The sequence below is a fragment of the Salvia miltiorrhiza genome, chromosome 7 (assembly GCF_028751815.1).
Source record: "Salvia miltiorrhiza cultivar Shanhuang (shh) chromosome 7, IMPLAD_Smil_shh, whole genome shotgun sequence".
NCBI lineage: Eukaryota > Viridiplantae > Streptophyta > Magnoliopsida > Lamiales > Lamiaceae > Salvia > Salvia miltiorrhiza.
In genome coordinates, this window is record NC_080393.1 from 2197228 (window position 1) to 2219422 (window position 22195).

The following is a 22195-nucleotide window of genomic DNA, read 5'->3' on the forward strand; positions in this document are numbered from 1 at the left end:
GTGGCTCGAACCCCCCGACCTATTGATTGGATGAGAAGCGTCTTATCAACAGACTGCTGTAAGGCTTTGGCTTGGTACCTCTGGTACTATTTGTTTTTGAGATATATATTTATTACTCTTTTCTTGATCAAAAAAATAATAATTTGCTTGTATTTTATAACAAGGGAAAAATTCTAATAAGCATAATTTTAATTTGATTAAAATTTCTCCAACAATAACAATGCTATCTTTTGCATTGATTGTTGTATACAACACCCATGATTCCAATAGGCTACTTAAGCTCAAAATTAATGCATTTAAAAATAGATAAAACATACGAGAATTAGTTACTCAATTCGTCTCTACGAGACTACGTCTAGATGCACTGCTAAGGCAAGAATTACCTTCACTAGAAATTTTCTAATGAAGATATTAAATCTATTTATAAGAAGGGAAAAATCCTAATAATTAAGCATAACCTTAATCTGACTAGAATTTCTCCAGATTTATAGACCAGTTCTAATCTAATCACAATCACACTCCATATAATCAACACGATCAAATCTATAAATTACATGACAATCAAGGTTTAATTAATTTATTCATTTTTGCCTTTAACTTTACATACATTTGTAAAAGAATAAATCGATCGAACTTTGATTATTATGTAATTTGAAATTTCAAAGTAATTTATGATCAGATATTAAAATAAAATATTATGTTTAAAAATGCTAAGATGTCCATCAAAATAATTTAGTTTCTTTGGTTAGATCGCTAGAATTTAATCATCAAATAAATGTGAAAAAGTTGATGAACCACGGAGTAGTACGTGAATTATAAAACACTCTTCATATAAAATTATCCAAATTTGATCTATTTTTTATTTTGTACACCACCTTTGGAATTAGTAGAAAAATACACCAACTTTTTTTGAGAATTACAAGAGTTATTTATTATATAATCCGATAAGCAATCTGCACACAGACGAGACAAATACAACTACTCACGTAAAAGTGGAAAAAACTACTTGCACGGAGGCGAGATTAAACCCAAGACCTCTCAAAATTACGACGTTTTGAGTATGAAAATTTACGCCATTGAATTACAATATCAATTTGATTTTTTTGAAAAAAAAAATCTCAATTGTGATAAAATTACAACAATTGTTAACTTTATATTTTCTATCCATATTAAAAGAGAATACGCGTCGTCAATTAATATTGCACGCTACTCATTCTAGGCCCAGAAAAGTATCAACCGTTACTTGAGAATATAGAAAGATCCTTCACATATATAAATTTATTGTATTTATTAAAATATCATGTGAATAATAAGGAACTTATATTTTGTCCTATATTTCACATTGGATCCATACTTGCCCCTAAAAGATCTTTGACAATATTCAGGCAGTGGCGGATCTAGGATTTTTAAATTGGGGGTACGAAAAAATAATCTCATAAACATAAATATAAAAATACTTAATTTAATGTAAAAAATAATAAATTTAAAATTATTCAAAAACATAAGTGAGTTCACATATCAAATAGGCAATAATATAATTTACAAAGTCATTTTATCAAATAGATTAGATGCATTATATACTACCCCTAATTTAAACAAAAAAAAATATATAATACCTTATAATTAGATGAAAGAATCAAATTCTAGATAGAGGACATGATGAATTTAAAATCAATAATTACTCTATCTCGTAAATTTCTCTCAAATTTGATGTGTGTAATTCTTTTTATCTTTGTTACCCTATCATAGCAGTTGCGGTTTTAAACTTTAATTAGTGGGCCAAATCCCAAACATATATTCATGAGAAGTTTAAGGCACTAGTGGGTTGGGGCTTGGGGATATAATATTACTACTAAAAGAGGAAAAATTTTGGGGGTACAGTGGTACCCCCATTGCCCCACGTAGATCCGCCACTGTATTCAGGACTTGTATATGTGATATGCCCCCTTCGATTTTGACAAAATAATTCCTCTATGGTCACCTCATTATCTTCCCAACTATATTGTAATCAACACAAACTTTCAAAAGTAGCTGCATCTTAATTTATGACAAAAACATTGCCACATTATCATTTCATAATTTTAATATTATTCCTTAATTTCTCAAATTAATAAAAACAATCAAGTTATAATGAAGATGACTACTATGTAAACTCCGCACCCGTGAAGTGTAAAAACATGACAGACGAAGCATCTGATACGTGCGTTAATATAAAAATACGAAAAATTTGTGTGCATGAGACCATTTCACCGTGAAATGAGTGAAATATATTAGTAGACAAATTTATATTCGGATCTTGACCCTATCATAATTCTCCAAATATATATATAATTTCCATATATACATGATCATTTTAGATGTCCTACATAGAGCTAGTCAATGCTCAAAAGAATGTGGAATGTGAGTACACAATAATGAAGACAAAGTCATATATATGTATATATATAATATTTGAGTAGTGACACAAATATAGTTATATCACTATATGGAGAGCAAGGAATATTACTTCTTCTCATAGTCCCAAATTCCAAACTAGTGATTTCCCCTTATTTTCCCCCTCAAAATGTTTGTTCGTGGCATATTAATAGTTGTATAATTCAAGTGGTGCAAAAAGCACCCCCCCCCCCACCCCACCCTACCCCCTACCCCCCTATCTCACACACACACACAGCACAAACACAAGATCTCCACAGCACTTTTCGACACTACAAATTGGCCCCCATCCCTCGCTTATCCCTCGTCCAATCTTCTCTACTTCACCTCTCTCATCTCTCTCTCTCTCTCTCTCTCTCTCTACAAACTAAAACTTCACCATAAAATTTCAAGAAAACAAACCTAGTTCATCATCCACAACACTATAAATTTCAACTCTTTTCTCTCACTACAAAACCAACATGTCGACTATAATCTGCCAGAATCTCATCTCCTGCATCGAGCCACAGCTCGCCGAGACCACCACCACCCTAAAGCTCAGAGTCGCGGCGGCGCCGCCTCCCGCCGCCTTGGAGCCGTGCAGAAGGCTCGCCGCCGGCGATCACCTCGAGCTCGGAAGCTGGGGTTTTCTCCAAAACAATCTTCAAGAATCGTCATCACCCATGAATAAAGATTGCTCCTACACACACCCTTTATCCAAGAACTCGAAATTGAGCCCTAAATCCCTAGAATTATGCACCGAGAATTTGGGGAGCGAATCCGGCTCCGACACCTTCTCCGACTGCAGCAGCATTTTCTCCGCCTCGCCGCCGCTCAGCCCCACCTCCAGCTCCGGCGACGATCACCGAGCCTTCGCGCTCGACGATTGCAGGCAGAAGATGAGAACCTCGCCGACGGGCGACAAGTATTGCCGGAAAATCAAGAACTTCCCGCCGCCGCTGACGACAATGAGCGGCGCGAGCTCGCTGCAGGTGCGCCGCCGCAGCGACGGCGGCCGGCTGATCATAGACGCGGTGGAGGGGCCGTTCAGGAACTCCTACCTCCACGCGGAGAGGAGCGACGGCAGGCTGAAGCTCTGCTTCACCACCGCCGCAGCCGCCGCGAGCGGCGGCGGAGAGGAGGAAAGTGATGAGGCGGCCGAATGCGGCGCCGCGGAGGGCGAAATTGAGGAGCCCAGAATCGGATTTGAATCGGAGAAGGAGGAATTGGATGGGGAAATGAATTTGTTGGAGAAATTTCAGAGGTTTAGTAGGTGCAAAGAAGGCGGCGGCCATGGAAGCCAAGAACTGTGCAGTAACTGGAAACCTGCAACGCTTTGGGTCGCAACTTCCTAATTAAATAATTTTTTTTTACCTAATTTTTCTAAGATTTTTTGGATCTACAAATTTTACTTTTGTTGGATCTTTTTCTTGGGGGGTGGATTTGAGCTTCTTTTTTTTCCTAATTAATTTTTTTTTTGGCTTTTTATTTTGGGGTGGATTGGAATTATGGGGTGTGGTTTGGCAATCATTTGTGATGATTGGACATTGGAGTTTGGACATGATCTTGCATGTTTTTACCACCCTAGCTAAAAATCCCTTTGACAATTAATTAATGTAGTAATATTTTTCGAATGACAATTTTCATTTAAATGGCATTAAATGGAAATTGGTGTGACAGAATATAACAATAAATTCAAGAATATATTGAGAGATATATGAATGAAGTGCATGCAGCCACCTGCCAAATTTAATTAATATTTTAAATGATACATTCATTTAATGTTTAGTTCCCGATTACGTGTGACATCACTTTGCGACAATTTGTTTTTTCAGCTTTTTGATTACACATTGAAGAAATTGAATTAATAGAAAAAGATGTCATTAAGCTCCACCTTGAAATTGATATTGCATTATAGAAGATGTCACTTTCAATACGAAAGGAAGTTGACCTCAATTACTTTTAAGCGTTTATTCTCATAATTAAATAAATGAAGAGTATTTAATTTATTGCATAGCTAGGGTTGCAAAAGCATGTATATATATAAATATATATGTGGTTCTCCACAAGCATAAATTCGATGGAGCACAAATTATACCATGCATACTAAGAAATACTATAAAGTTTTCAATTTTGTATAATTTGAAAGGGGTTACTCTATCAATCTCTCATGCATGTTGAATCCTCTATTTCGAATAGTCTAAGAAATATATATATACTATAAAATTTGAATGCAAGTATGTATCTTCTATTCATTATGATTTATGCATATGAATTCTAAATTTTTATATGATAGATGTGCTATATATGTATATACACTACACAATGACTCTGGGGTCCACTGAAATTTAAATAAAAAAAAAAATATATATATATTATGTATATAATGAACTTTCCTTTTGAATTCTTTTTTTCTACAACAAAATTCTCATAATGTTATTTAATATAACTTTGTTGTTATTTTATAATTTTACTTAATTTTCTTTATCTAATATGGGAGCTTGAATTAAATTTTTTTGTAAGGTATTTTTGCAATGGACTCAGAAGAAACTAGTAAAATTTTAGTTTAAATGTAGAATTCTTTACAAACACACTTTTAATTTACGTTTTTAATTCTCTATGATTTTTTTTGTATGTGATAGCTTGTTTGTTTAGGTCCTTTCTCATATTTTTTATATGAATTATTAAAATATTATTGTTAATATAATTTAATTAGATATTACTAACTCAGGTTAGTTGTTAGCTCAAACCACTACATGTTGGTGGAATTATATTTCATTTATTTATGTTAAGATAATTTTTATTTGAAATATTTGTATATGACTATCACATATCCTAATTATGAATACGTTCAAAACTAGTATTTGCTTTCTCAACGGATCCTCTCTCTTTCTCTTTCTCTCTCTCTCTCTCTCCCTATATATATATATATATATATATATATATATATATATAGGGGAGGGCTAGAATAAAAACACTCTTAAGTGTATAAAATATAAATGATTTTTAGCCCTTAGATCATCAAGATCTACGGTTGATTCGTAACCCTGTTGGATGAATTCGTGGTCCAGGGTTCGAATCCCAAAGGTAGCAAAAAATTATTTTTCATAATTCGTAACTATGTTTGATGAATTCGTAATCCTGTTGGATAAAATTCGTACATTAAAAAGCGTTTATATTTATATTTTAAGAAGTGTTTTTACCGTAGCCCTCCCCTATATATATATATATATATATTAATAATTATAGTATCATTATACGCACTTAGAGCATCCACATTGGTTGAGTCAATACTTAACTCATCCATGCTTTTGGCCCATTTATGTATTGCATTTGGTTGGCTCATCATGTTGACTCATATGAATTAGTTTTTGATTTATTGAATTTTCATTTGATTTAAATTCATAAAATACATTGATTGAAATACCATGCAATTACATTAACATAAAAAAGAAAAATACAAAAAAAAATACTAAACATAATTAAGATAAACATATAAGTAAATAACTATTCTGGTCCAAGAGGTCTATGGCCAAATGTATTCGATCATATCTTATTGAAGTCATGCATCCAACCGTCTATCTCTGATAACTGAATCTCTAGGCAAATAGTCTTTGAAGCTAGGTGAGAGTGATTGGCGAGCATCGGATGAGCCATTGCTAGACGTCTTGTTTCCCGAATCGCCATCTCTCTAGTTTAGAGCACATTTTTCTTCATTCTCCACAATCATGCTGTGCAGGATGATACATGCCATCATGATCTCTCGGTTGGACCTCTAATGATTCCCCAGCGAGCTTGAAGCACTCCAAAATAATCGGTGATGTATGCCTTGATAATTGCTTTGCAAATCTTCTTGAGGCATAGCCAGCTCATAGTTTCCGCAATCTTCAGATACTCGTCAAAACTATCTTGAGCGAGTTCAAGCCCGCTCATAGCATCGTGCCCCAAGTAAGAATCAATCCACTGGACACCATTAACAATGGGCAAAAATAACTCCTACTTCATTCGAAAACGGCGTCTAAAAAAGGTTGGGCCATACATTGTATCATCTTTGAAATAATCTTGAAGAAGCCATTGATGGGCGGCCTCACGAATCCCCTATTGGAGATAGCTCTTTGGGGTGCTTGGTTCTTGAACAATCTTTTGCGCCTTGAAAACCATTTCTACTACTTTCTCAGACTCCCAATCAGACGAAGAAGACGAATAAGAAGAAGAGTAAAGTGAATCCATTTTGAGAGAGAGAGAATGAAAGTTGAAGAAAAAATGAAGAAAATTGATGTGAATAAAGTTTGTGGAAGATGTAGTTTATATATCAGCATTTAGTCGTCGATGTTCGTTGCTGCCTTTTTTTTCAAATTTATTTATTTTTAAAGTTTGACGTGTGTAATATACAGTCCCCATCATTTACACCGGATGAGCTCAGCTCGTTGGCATGCATGAGTCGGGCCTCGAGTTGCAGGGCTTGCATCGCCTGACTCATCAATTCGATTTGCTCAAGCCAACCGCATGCATGACCATCAGTTAACAGACATTAGTAATAATAATAGGTAGAAAATCTCCTCTTAAAAACTAACATTAAAAATGAAGAAACATAACATATCTAAAACTTTAACAAATGAAATAAAAGCTGCAATCGTATAAATATAGATTGGAAGAAGTAAAAGTGATGCAAAAGAATTGGATCTTGATTAACATATGCTCATAGTAGGGTCGGTGAGGATATTATGTTGCCGGTGACATGCCTTAGCAAAGTCAAAATTGGTCTGTTTGTGTGTGGCTTCAAAAAAATACTAAAAGCCCATCATAACCAAATTTTCCATTCCTAAAAAGAAATACTATCCCATTTTCTTCCATACATTATATTTTATTTTAATTTTTGGGTGCACACTACATCATATTGTATACACTAAATTGCTCCTCTGTTGACTGTAGGCATTTCTATAATATTATGTTTCAGTGCTGATGTGTCGATGTCAAATGGGAATGAGAGTCAAATCTCACTATTAATATTTTATTATTTTTTTGCCAACTTTACATACTTTTCTCAAACCCTATTCTACAAAATCTTTATTTGCTGTATCTCAACTAGTTGATCACTACAAGATATCTAACGAACATCTAGCGTTAAATTTTGCGGGCACGCCAACACCATCGACTGATAGATCGTTAATAATCAACGACGAATATGTATTCATCGATGCCGTCGGTGTTCGACAAAATTTCTTGCAGTGCATTTACGTTAAGAACGCATCTGCAGCAGTCGAGCCCCATCTTGGTGCGAGATCTGATTATTTTTTTCTATATTCGGTAGCGCCTCTCACACACTTTCTCTCTCTTTTTTCTCGCGCCTAGCTCGAACATAAGCGCTGCGGTGCGAGTCGATCGGGCGCGCCCGCGAGCCCATTGCGGAGGCTCTAACAAGCTAACACCTAGAAAGAATTGATACTTACGAATAATTTAGTAGTAATTAAAAGCTAAATGTTGAAAATAAATTATTGAGAAATAAAAGTCGTTAGGCTAAAAATAATTTTTTCCAAAATTGACTACTACATAGTCCACAAATTTTAGTGGTGTATAATAAATTAATAATAATTAAATATAAAAGTTGCTATCTTGCCTTTTGAAATTGGCATGTTAGCTATCAAGTATATATGTGTATATATGTTTCTTCGAGAAAACATACAATAACCAAAGAGGTGAGAAAAGAAGTAAATTAAAGAACTAAAACTAAAAACCAAAGAATGACATCATGAATAATTAAATTGAGTTAAAAATTAAAATCTATCATTTTTTTTTTACTGAAAGCGAATTGGAAAAAATAAAATAAAATGAATTTGGCAAAAATACGGTGACGGAGAGTTGACTCCGTCAATACATCATAATTAAGAAGTGGAAACTCGTATGCGTAAGAGATCTATGTTGATTGCGTTCATGATAATAATTAGTAATAAATAAAGGGTTAATTAATTGTTGGATTTACCTCTCAAATAAAAAGTGTTGGATTTAATTATTATTACTATACTTTCGTAATTTTTATATGACATTTTAATAGTTGCAATTAAAATATTGTTTTTCATTTTATTGTTAGTATAACATTCTTAATTTTTTATGATAATAAACACAAATAATCGAAATTGATTAATTCGTTTGTTATTAGGATCTGCATGCCATTGAAAAAAAAACACACACACACACACACCCACACACACACAAACATAATCCATCTAAGTAATCCACATCGTTTTTTTATATTTGATATTCTACAAAATACAACTCAAATAAATGTATCCACAATTCCACATCACATGACTTTGATCAGACGGGCCTTGTTGAAAAAATTAGATGTGTTAAAATTGCATATATTATATGTTGATTAGAGCGAAAATCACAATTTAAAATGATAATTTCGAACATTAATTGTACTGATGTGTAAAATTGTTGTATTCATCGTGAAATTAATTGCACTCATACAAAATGTAAAAAATAAAAATAAAAAATCGCTCCCTTCAGATTCCAAGATTTCATTTATATATTTAGGTTTATAATACATGTTGAGATAACGAGATATTTCTAAAAGGGACATTCAAAACAATACATATTTCAATCTATTAGCGATTTGTATTAACGAAATGTCTCTAAAAGGATATTCAAACAATGCATACTTCAATTTATTAGCGACGAGATTTAGAATTCAATTTATTCGCATGCATTATGAGATGTAAATTCTTTTTTTTATTAGACTTGTGTTAAATATGCTATTCACCTATTAATCACGATTTTACTCATTCTACCAATCAAGCCACTCAAAAATTAAATTTTCTTGTAATTTGTGTTGGTTGATTGATATATAGTATCATCAAATGAGACAAATATTTCTTGATAAACACTCATTTAACGTGACTGAAATTTGAGTGCGACAACTTTATCGCAAATACACTTCATCAAGCCAAATAGTGAAACATCCCTCAATCCGATCCTTAACGTTTGGAGCTTTATTTTATTTTATTTTAATTCTCTTTAATTTTTGTCGGGGAAATTTGTCAATTTAGGATACATAAATGTGCTGAAAAAGTCCAACTTTTCCTAGACATTTCCTCCTTAATTTAGCTAATTAAGTCTGCATCACAACTTTTTTGTCTTTTGCTCAATTTCTATATCAGCGGAGCATGATTTATGTTCGATTCAATAATTTGTTAATTCAAGCCGACACACACACACACGCACACACACTTAGATGAGTGATATATATATATATGCTACACACCATTTTTTATTTACCATTTTATTCTCTCTCTTAAATCTCATAAATAATTGCTAAATTTATTAAATTTTAAATATTACATAAAATCTCAATACCGATTTTTCATATTTAAGTTATGTCGAGAAATGAAACACACTCAACAGTGACATAAAAATCTAGAGTGACGTGTGCGTGTGCTGACCTAGCGGTAGGAGGTTAATGCCCAAAACCTGAGATTCTGGGTTCGTCGCGCGGTCTTTAAAATTTCTTTATTAATTATGTGATTTAAACATATATATATAGTGATTAGTTTAACAGATTAAAGGGTTAATTAATTAATTAATTCCGCAGGTGTGGGAGCTTAATTGCCTCAATTAAGAAGTTTGGTGAGTAATAATGCAGGAAACATGGAAATGTATGATATTTCATGCGATGTAGGCCCATTTTAGATGGGAATATATAAAATTTGTCTAATTGTCTCAAATGATTCTTGGAGACAAAATAATCTTCCAAGATTCCTGTTATGTCCTAAAAATAGGTGGAAGCCGCCCACCTGATCAACTTTAAATTGGAATCCAAATAGCTCTTTGAATATTAGTAGAATTTTAATAGACTATAATCATTAATCACAAGTCACAATCATGTTTCTCATTGAAATATTACACAAAGCAATATTATATAATAGTTGCGTGTTAAGGTAATAATAACATTAATAAGTTTGGTATTGTAGTATAATTTTCGATGTAAAAAAAAATTAATAAAAAAAAATCATTCGATGTACTAAAATTTCTCTTTTAGTAGCTAGTAGCAAAAAAGAATATTCATTAAATTACGATTTTATTAAAAAATAATAATTAATTAACCCTCGAAAACGAAGTGACACTTCCGGTGGTATATGGTCATGTGTGTGGATGTGAGATTATTCTTTTTTATCGTACAAGTAGGGATAGATTGTACGAAATTTGTTAGGAGTGCGCAAAATATTCGAAATTTAAATATACAATCTGAATCGAACCAAAATTTAAAGTTTGGTTCATATTTTTTGAATTTTTGTTCTAATCAAATTGAGTTGTGTTCAAACTCAAAATTGAAAATTAATTTCAAAAGGGAAAGGGGTGAAAAAATAACACAATATAACAAATCACTGCAAAATATTAAGCAACTACCGTGAATGCTACGAACTCGTAATATTAGAACGATACTTCTGTGAAATTTAAAATATTTGTATTGAAAAATAAGAAGCGACTTTCTGCTAACTTTGAATGTCAGAACAATTTGTTATATTTCATTTTTCATCTTTTTTTTTTTAAATTAAGTAATAAATATTTGGGATAATGACAAAAAAAAAAAATCCAAAATTATGTGGTTTATTCCAATTCGTCATAAGTCATGTCATGACTCCGCGATAGTGCAGAAAATGGTCCGATAGCATGCGATGCACAAATGTACGAAATTATATAATAAAGCGTGCAAACAATTTATTACATACTTCATCTGTACCAAATTAATAAGTCACACTTTCTACGTGGCACATTCTCAACGAAAGCTGTGCGTATTCTTTTTTGAGCCGTCCCAACGAAAGTGATGCATTTCTTTTTTTGATAATAATTTTACACTACAAATAATATGGTCTCACACACATTTATACACTTTTACATTGCAATCTTATTCTCTTTCAATCTCGTGCCGAAAAAAAGTGCACTGCTTTCATTAGGACGGAAGGAATATTTTTTTATTTGAATCTTGTATTTTAATAGGTCATTTCTTAAAATAAAAGTGAATCTATAGCATAACACATATAATTATCTATTTTTTCATTTAAAAGAAATATCGTAATTTCTCTCTCCTATTATATATATAAAGGTATTCTTTTCTCTTGTTTCATTATACACTGCTTATTTCTTAATATCGGTGTTCAAACCTTATAGCCTATTAAAATATATATATATAACATAGTTCTTTAATATTAAGAGAAGAAAAAGTTTCTTATGAAATTCATCATTGTAGTGTGTGTGTTTTCATAATACGGAGTATTATATGTTTCTTTTGTTTTAATTTAATAGGCTATAAGGTTTGAACACCGATGTTAAGAAATAAACCGTGTATAATGAAACAAGAGAAAAGAATACCATTATATATATATAATAGGAGAGAGAAATTACGATATTTCTTTTAAATGAAAAAATAGATAATTAAATTAAATAAATATAATAATAATTTTTATATATATACTATAAGGCTTTAATATCATTATAATTATTAGGTAATACATTGTATTAGCTTATTTTCAAATGACAATCATAGATTATATAAAGATCAATCGTTCAGATCGATTCGTAATTCCTGCACTAAAAATTGGACAATTCATATGTATTTTATGTAAAATGCCACTTTCTTTTTCTCTTTCCTTTTTTCACATCATGATCGAAGTATTATCGTAAAAATGCATATACCGTTATTTATTTTATTCATTTTCTATTCAATAACATTCATTTTGTGTGTACTCTTATATATTTTTTTATTTAATACTCCATCCGTTCATAAAAAATAGTCAATTTTTATCATTTTGAGATGTTCACAAAAATTAATCAATTTCTATTTTTGAAAAATATCTATCACATGGTAGGCCTTATTCTCCACTCGTATACAATTAATTATCATTATATTTTTTAAGTGAGATATTCTTCTCATTCACAATATAATAATTATTTTTATTAAAACATGTATCGTTTCTTACTAGATCTACTTTTTATGGACGGAAGGAGTATTAAATTAAAAAAAAATACATGTATACCCTTCTTACCATTAAAAAAATCCTTTAAAACCTTAAAAAATAGATAGCCTCAACTCACGGTCAACGAATAAGATTAGATATACCAGAATATTCTATTGAAAGCTTCACTGCCATATACTACTCTATAAGTTTGAGCTAAGCTATAAACCCCTCTTAATTATAATATAGTAAAATACAAACTAACAAAAATGTCTGAATTTTATGTAAAACACGCTCGAATTCACCGTGTAAGCGTCTGAATTTCGAAAATTAAAATTTTCACTTTCTATGAGATTCGAACACATGACCTTAAATTCATTTAACAAAATGATTAACCAACCGTAATAAATCTTGATGATCTAAAGGTTAAAAATTGTTACTTATTATTTTAGTATTAAATCCCGATACGATCCACGTCGTTGCTTAATTTAAGTGTAGTGACGTGTATAGATCTCAATTGATTGATTATTAAATTATGATTTCTTGTTATAGAAAGCAGTAGAATTAAGAGAGAGATGAAAAAAGTGGTATGTTGAGGTCTTTATCAGTCCTTGAATTGGTAAGGATTTGTTACCCATACCTAGATATGCAAATAATTTGGCATTTAATGACCATTTATGTATAAGTTGTTGTCACACATACACTACAAGAGGAAGGCAGATGATGATCGTGGACTTAGATCGTCCATTCACTCCATTGCCATTTGCCCATCTCATCTCTCTTTTTGGGTTTATATTAATTACCCTACCTAGCTAGATATTTCTTTCTCTCAATAACAAAATTTTAAATCTTAAAAGATGTGATTTTTTTTTCATTTGTTTTAGTGCAGTTATTTTCACGTTGAATGCAGTAATTTTATACGTTATTTTGGGTTCTCAGTTTCCACAAAAAAATGTGATTTTTACGACGTTCTGATAAAAACTGAAGTTATTGTGGTAGATAAGATTATTGAGGCCTACATTAAATAGATCCTAATTATTGATGATTACGTAAAATTCTCATGTGAGATTGAGTGTATTGTGACGGGTCGGGGCAGGGCTGGAGGCTTGGAGCGCGGGTCGCGAGTCACTAGCCGAATAATTCAAAGTAGTTGTTGTTGTAGTGAAAAATATAATCGATATGAAGAAATGTAATGTTTGTCAAACGTTACTTTTTTTCACAATAATTGTTACTTTTACTCACGAGAATTTATACTTTTTTTTTTCAAGTAATTATTGTCGTAATAAAAAGTAACCATTGATATAAGAAAAAATAATTATTGTCGCGGCTTTGACAAAGCCGCCGCCGTACCCTTCACTCTGCCCTCCCTCGCGTCTTGCACTCTGCGACCAAAGCCGGGCTCCCGCCCTACACTCTCCTGAAGAATCGGTCTCATCCATGAGACCGGTCTCACTGGAGACAAACTCTTGATGATATAGCACTTTCTTCACAAATTAAGCATCAATATAATGGGGGGTTGGGGGAAGGGGGCCAAATGTCGTGAGAAATCTGGAGCATCAGATATTCAAATCTTATGACCGATATTAATTTATTCAAATTTATCATGTAAAAGAACAATAACAAATAACTCGATATGAATATACAAACAAGCCTCTTGTAATGCATGAATAAAATATTAGATTATAGGAATAAATTTCAAGCCTCTTGTAACTTATTCGGATTCGTACTAGAAATTCATAAAATATTGAATCCGAATATAGATAACAATGTGTGTGATGAATCTTAATATAAAATAAAATAAAGATGAATTTAGTTGTGTGATAGTCACCCCACCAATTCCAAATAATGTACGGATTGGAGAAATAATCCAAAGTAGAGTTGGGTGGTGGAGCATAGTTCCTGTCAAGCCCACTCTATCACCTGTAACACTTGTATTTCCCAAACTCCTTATTTATATTATTTTTAATAAATCCAGATACATTACAGCTAATTCAAATTTATTCTTACCTATTTATATTCCTCCCACTTTGTAGCTCACCAACTTGATCATTAATAAATAAATTTATCTAAAAATATAAAAAATAAATTGCGACTACTTTCTTCTTCTTTTTCGAGTAACTACTAGTACTTTCTTATTTAATTACTCTCTCCGTCTCAGCTTGTAGTATTCAGCTTTCTTTTTTTGATCGTTTCACATTTTAATATCTATTTCTATTTTAAGTAAAAGTAAATGGGACACTTACTCCACTTTAATTATTTTAACACTCACATAAAAGGTGGGACTCTTATTCCACTCACAACACACCCAATCACTTTATTAAAACTCGTGTCACTCTCAAATGGATACTAAAAATTGGGACGGAGGGAGTATTATAGAAAGGATTATCACAACATATATATATATATATATATATATATATATATATATATAATACGTAGAACACACCTTAATTGATTATATTCATATACCTCTTATAATTCTAACTAATTATTAATATCTCTATTTAAATTATATCAGAAAAGAATTAAGTCGCCCTTATACGTACGTGCCCCAACTATATTGTAATTTCATGGTTATTTACTCCTAAAAGGAAACGGCACAAATTTTAATAAAAATAGTTGAGTGTAGTGTGAATGAAGAAGGATTTCACTTTAAAAGTAGTGTTAATAATGATGATTTATTATTCTGAATGGAGGAATGAGCTCATGCGATAAAAAAATTGTCAAAAATAGAAATTGATTAATTTTTGTGGACGGTTCAAAATGATAAAAAAAATACTATTTTTTTCAGGATAGATGGAGTATTTAACAATATGAGTTATTTTCTCAAAAAATAAATGTTATCTGAGTTAGAAATGAGTGAATGCATAGATATGAATACATTTTATAATATCAATACATATTATTCTAAAATTCAAATCAATGGCCTGTGCACCTTACGTTTAGTTATCCACATGTATTTGCGCACGTGGAAAACATGTAAAAGAGATCCATCATGGTTGGTTTGGTAGGACAATTGCATAATTAATTAATTAATTAACTAACACGGAAGTAACAAATTGAATATGGCATCATTATATTTAAAGTTGTGAAAATTTGATAGAAAGGTATGCTTTTGCAAGCCCTTATGTCGAAATATAGCTCTACGAAAATGGCCTAATGTTTGCCTAATCATCAAACTTTTTAAGAAAGTTAAAAAGGGAAAGGGCAAATATATGTGTGCATTACCTTGTAATTATATATGTAATATTAATAATTAATAATTTTTTATAGATCACAATACAAAATACTGCAAGAATGTTAATCCGATCAATTCACTCTATTTTTACGATAGTTCTAATAAATTGTCGGATCATTTATCTTAGAACAATTCAGAATAAATTACACTGAAGATATTGTTCTTTTTTTTGTTTGTTTATATAGGTCAATCGATCTACGCTCTCATAATAAATTGATATCCTTACGATCAAGAGTAAATTATTATTTTAACCTTACTGATAGAATTTACATAATCTATAATAATAAATGAGTGAAACAATTAGAACCGCAAGATTACAAAAATTAAAGACCATAAAAGATTTTTAATTCTCACTAATATCTTGAATTAATTTATAAAAAGGGGCTAATTATATGTATTTGACAAAATAAGACAATAGCTGACTGATTAAACTTATCCATAGAAAAAGGGCTAATTGATTGGAAATTATCATCAAATTAGTGTGCACATATATTATACTTACTAACTAAGCAATGAAACGAAAAAAAAAAGTAGCAATAAAAAGTTAAACAAACAATATTTGAAACCACTAACTAGAAAGCACTTGTTTGATAGACATTTTTCCCCATTTGAATTGAATACTTTTTTTTTCATTTATTTTCTTACCCAAAAAAATTATAAGAAAATGATATTAATTCTTTCTAGATTAAAGGAACATCACTAGTGCCCATGCTGCAATACACATTGTCTTTATCCACAACTCTTCTTCAGCATTAAGGCTTTGATTTTCAACGTCTAAAAGAGATATATCAACACTTATAATTGTAAAATAGTTAATTAATTGGTTAAAAATAGATTGGCACAAAAAAGAAACAAAAAAAGGCTATAATTATAGGATATGATTTAAGCCACATACAATATTTAATTTTTAATGTATGGTCTACATATATCCTATATTTCATTTGGTCGATGTATATCATATAGAGTATCGTCTCACGGTATAAAATAAAATTAAACATACATAAAAAAGTATATAAATTAAGAATCTGAAAAGCCAGTTAGCAGCCTTGATGTCATTTAGGTAAGCAACAGCAATTTGAGTCATATTTGGATATGGTCATCTCCAATAATATACATTTGATATTTTTCTTTGATTTATTTAAACAAAAATTCGATATTTTTGTTTGTTTTTAGGTACAAAGTTAGTGATTTTCGCATAGACACGTCATTAGTGACAATTAATGTGACCAAACAAATTCAAGAATAGAATGATTTGAAACGACTACTTATTAAATAAATTTACAATTCTACGTACACAAATATTCAAAAATAAGTGTAATTAAAGTGAGATCACTAATTTTGTTATTAGCGATTCAAGAATATTAATCCCGGTTAAGTATTGTAAAATATACACTGTTTTCTTTCTTAATTAAGATTTTTCTCTTTGAAGTTTTTCTAAATAGATTTTGATAAGGTTCAGCCCTTAGTTTACGTCTTGTGCTTTCAAGGGTTGCTTAAATTTTTTTATTTTTTATTTGTAAAATTTTAATTTAATAATGGGTAAATATACACGATAGTATGTATAGTTATAGTATTTTAGAAGTTTGATAAAGAAAGAAAGGGAAATAAATTAGTTGGTACTTAAATTTTGCTCAAAACATGGACTTGATGCCATGTACCATCACATCATTTTTTTCACAAATTTCTTGATCAGAATAAATAGATTATTATGTAAATCACAAATTTTGACCAGACAAAATGATCAGAATAAATAAATTAATTTCAGATTTTTACAATTAAAATTTTCCAATTTTTATTGCAACCCATTTTTGTTTTCAATCCAAACTTTTAAATTCTCATGATTGAAGACTTTGATTAGAGAAATCAAATGATGGAGTTTGACCGGCATAAAAAGAGGAACATTAAAGCATTAGGTCAGCACTCTAATAATACTTGTTATAGACAATGGCGGATTCAAAATTTTCAAATTAAGAATGTGATAAATAATTATATAATCATAAATATAAAAATATTTGATGATAAAATAATATATTCCAAACATTATTTAATTTTGAAGTTTAAGATTTATTTTTAAGTTAACTTTATATTTTTCTTTGAAATTATATTTTAATTGGAATGCAAAAATTAAATTAAAAATATTTACATATTAATATTAATATTACTATTTTTTTTTGGGGGGGGGGGATGCAGCTGCACCGCATACTCCAAAGTGGATCCACCTCTGATTATGAACAACGTCATTTACGAATAAACTAATATATAATCGATAAAAGACGTATCTATTTAATATGTAAAATATCTTGTCTTTTTTCAGGATTCGAATCTCGGACTAAAATGTTTATTCATAAAAATGATTGCGATTGTTCATCAAAATGAAATGACTCGTTTGCGACTGCTCAGACGAATTCTCAATTTTCACATTACTTGTGAATTCTCAATTGATCATTTCTGTCTCTCTATAAATATATACCTCCTCCATCCCCCATAAATATATTATACATAGGTGTTTCTAAGACGAATTTTAATGAAAGATTGTTTAGAGTATTGATAGTGAAGAAAATGGTCTCACATAAAGTGTATTGTTAAATAAATTATAGGTAAACAGTACTACAAGTTATAATGATAAAATTGTAAAAATTATTTATGAGATAGTGTCTAAGGATAAGGAAATGTATATAAATTTAAGGAACGTATCAAAAAATATGCAGATACGCAAGAGTATATACATACTCCCTCTGTCCTATATATATGCTTGTTTTCCTTTTTCGGATGTCCCAATTATATAGGCCTATTTATATAAAAAGTAATGTTTTTTATTCATTTACTATTGTATCCCTATTTAATTCTTTAATTTACTCTATCTTTAATATATCATTAAATAATAAATATGAACATATTAGGAAGTTTACTTATATATTTTCATTTCCAATAATTTTTTTTAATCTTTGTAAAAATCCCAATCAGCCCATATGGGACGGAGGGAATATGTCATTAAGGAAACATTAACATAAAGTATGGATCTGAATCTATAAAGAAATAAAAACTTTTTATTTTGTTTTTCGAAATACCGAACATTTGCCTTGATGGCAATTGACACTTAAAAAAGGTGTTAGCAATTTGTCTATACAAAGTGATCAAATTTCCTTGGACCCCACTAAAAGGCCCAAATAGATGAGCTTCTGAAAACAACATTCAATATTCACACACACACACACACATTATACTTATATTATATATTATATAATATAATATAAGTGCGTGTGTGTGTGTTTTAAAATTATAGACAAAGTATTGTCGAATTTTATTGGAGTAGGAGGCCCCCTTAACTCTTTGTTGTACGGTTGCACACGTGTAAAATAAGCTTTGGATAAATATTAGGTGGATTACATGCGAAACCATTAATGCTATATATATATATATATATACATGCAACAGATATTTGTATAATAGTGTGTTGTGACTAAGAAAAATTAGAGAGGATTTTCCTTTTTGGAGATAATTATTTTGAGGTTGATTAATAATATAAGTTGACTATTAAGCAATACGATTATAAATTTTAGAGACCAAACATGAGCTTGGTAGAAAAAGAAATTAAACACAATTTATATTATTTCGAAAGCAAGTTGAACCTTAGTTCTCAAAAACAAAATGCCAAATGCCAAGTTGAGCTTGAGTATTTAATTTTATAACTCACGTATTATCTTTTTATTTTTATTATTATTTATTTATTCTCCATAACATTTCAGAAATTTACATATTCAAAAGTAACATATATCTACAAATAACTGTAAAAGCAATACTATGAGGTATATATGTATTACAAGTTGCACATACAAAACAAAGCAAAAGCTGTATCCAAAGAAAAAAAAAAAGACACTGCAGGCAAGAAGACATATTTCATTTAATTATACATCGGAAATGGTTTCAATGAGAACGATCATATATTGTGAGAATGAGAAATTGATATGAATAAATCAATATATATCTAGGGTTGTATAAGTTGCTGGTAATGCATGAATAACCATTCAAACTTGGGTGGTTCGAATCCTAGAACATGCGACTATTCATGTATTACAAGCAGCTTATTCAAGACTATATACTGTCGTTATTCTCATTTCTCACGAAGATGGTCATTTTTCATTGTAACCTAACCCTATATAAATTTATATATAATTGAGGTAACGATTAAATAATCCACTTACTTTTGGAGTGATAAATAATTAATTATTTAGGTGATTAGATGTATCCATAGCCTCTCCCCAAGAGACAAGGGAAAGAAATTGAATTGTTGATATCAATTTTGACTTGCAAGAAAAAATGATTTGTGCGAAATTGTAGGAGATAGTATAGATGAATTGACATGCGCAATGGCAGACAAAACAAGAAAGATTATGCTTTATTGCGTATAATCCTTGCAGAAAATTCTCTGAGCCAACAAAATCTCTCCTGCCTGTAAAAGAATAAAACAAATGAGTGGTGGTCTCACAATTTTCTCAAATTTCTTACATCTCTCAAAACCTCATCTTTTTGCTTCTCCAATTAGTGAACCTTATTTTATATCCCCATTTTCTAGATCTTATATTAATACATACATATGATATACTTTCTTTATATTCCCTCCGTCCCATAAAAATATGCATAGTATGGGACGACGCGTGTTTTAAAAAATCCTGTAAAGTGTAGCGTGAGTAGAGAAATGATTTCACAGTTTTCGGTCAAATATAGTGCTGACTGTCGAAAATCCTACGTGTTCAAATCTGATGATTACTAAAACAGTGTCGATTTGCAAGATATCATCGTTTCAGATGGCCACTCTAGCATTAAATTTGATCGAAAAATAGGTGACATAGTAAAATGAGAAAAAACTAATAATTTTAAAGTTGGGATGCATCATGTTGACTTATCTTTGATTATTATTTGAAAATTAGAAAAAGGGTTTTCTTTTATTATTATTTGTCTCTCTTTTATTTGTACAATTGATGTATGTTTGTGCATGTGCTTATTTTTATGCATTAGGTGGTTTTCACTTATGTCCACTAGAATGCTAATGCTTATCCATTTGGATCTATAATGTAGATGGGGCAAAGGCAAGAGAGGCTCATCACTTGTTCTCTAAGAAATAAAACTTTCTTTTTATTTTGTCTTTGAGAATGACAAAAAGAAAGGGATTGCTCACTATATGTTGGATTTGAAAGAGATTGAAGGAGATTTGCTTTAATGAGAGGAATTTGTTCATCAAGATCATACCACCCAAATTTGACAAAGTGGAAAATGCTTTAAAAGCAAAAGGGTAATAATCGAATAGGCCCTAGAAACCACATTCATGGCTTGAGTAGAAACAAGATCTAGATCCATGTGTTGTACATAATCTTTCTTGAAAACAATAAGTCATTTTGTACATTAATGCAATTTCTGACATATGCACAAAGTTACTATAATGATATATATATACTTCTTTTTTAAACCCTTTTTCCCTATCTAACTAATAGTTCTCCAATTTTGATCTTTCTATTCAATCAATTTCAAGATTCATACATGATACATGATGCTTTGGTCTCTCTATTCAACTTTTTTTGCTTGTAACACAATATAAAATGGACCCAACTAAGATTGGTTAAAATCCATGTCATCCCACAACCAATAAAAAGCTTGCCCTAGTGTTGAAAAAAAGAGGCAAGAGAGGAAAAAAGAATTAAAAAGAAAAAAAGAATTGCACACCTCATCTTTCACAACCTTCTCTTCATGCACTTCATTGAACATCCATGAGGAAAACCTAAAACTAAACCTAAACCACCATTACCAATCCAAATCTATCACACACTATAGAAGCCAACTTTTCCTTAATGCCTCTCTCTCTCTCTCTCTCCATATTCAAAGGATGCATCAATTTCCCAACAAACACATATATATTCTTTTGACTTTGCACCAACTACCTACAAATCTCAAGAATCTTGGCCATCATTCGTGTCGAAATATATGGTTTTATCGTGTACATTTGTTGGGAAACATGAGAGAGAGAGAGGGTTTAGGGGCGTTGATTGAGTGACGTTCCCGTCTGCCAACATCATGCGTTTCTTTGAATTCAAACACACAATTCAACCCAAGAATATTTTGTCTATCGAGTGGAAAATATCTCATCATTTTCCCTTGTTGTTTTCGCTTGTTTTGTGTATGTTTCCTCAATAGGCCATAATCTAGTATTTTGAAAACTAGGCTTTGTCTTGCATAATTAGATCTTGTAAATCTTGGAATGCCGCTTGATGAGTTCAGAAAAATAGGCTTAGATTCTACGGTTTATGATGGAGTTAATCACATGTTCGCAGATACCCGAGAGAGATGGGAATAAGGAAAGATAAACGGTTGTATTGATTATGATTGCCTGAATCCGAAATACAAATAGAAGGGATATATATAGGGGATCATATCGGGGGTATTTCAGTCTTTTCCTATACAAAGCACGCGTCCCTCATGTACTAGCTAACAGCCCCTGAAAACCTACGCGTCAGTAATTATCAGCAGTTGTCGGGTTTTTTTGTCGTTTTCTTCAGCAATGGCCGAAGTCAAAGGTCAGTCCTGTCATATCCGCACGTCT

General features: G+C 31.0%; 1 protein-coding gene across 1 annotated transcript; it reads left to right on the plus strand.

The window, feature by feature from the left end:
- The first annotated feature begins 2706 nt into the window (after positions 1-2706).
- On the plus strand, positions 2707-4041 carry LOC130991521 (protein FANTASTIC FOUR 2). The gene has a single exon (XM_057915782.1). The coding sequence runs from the start codon at positions 2895-2897 to the stop codon at positions 3765-3767; it is 873 nt and encodes a 290-aa protein (XP_057771765.1). The 5' UTR covers positions 2707-2894; the 3' UTR covers positions 3768-4041.
- The last annotated feature ends 18154 nt before the right edge of the window (positions 4042-22195 follow it).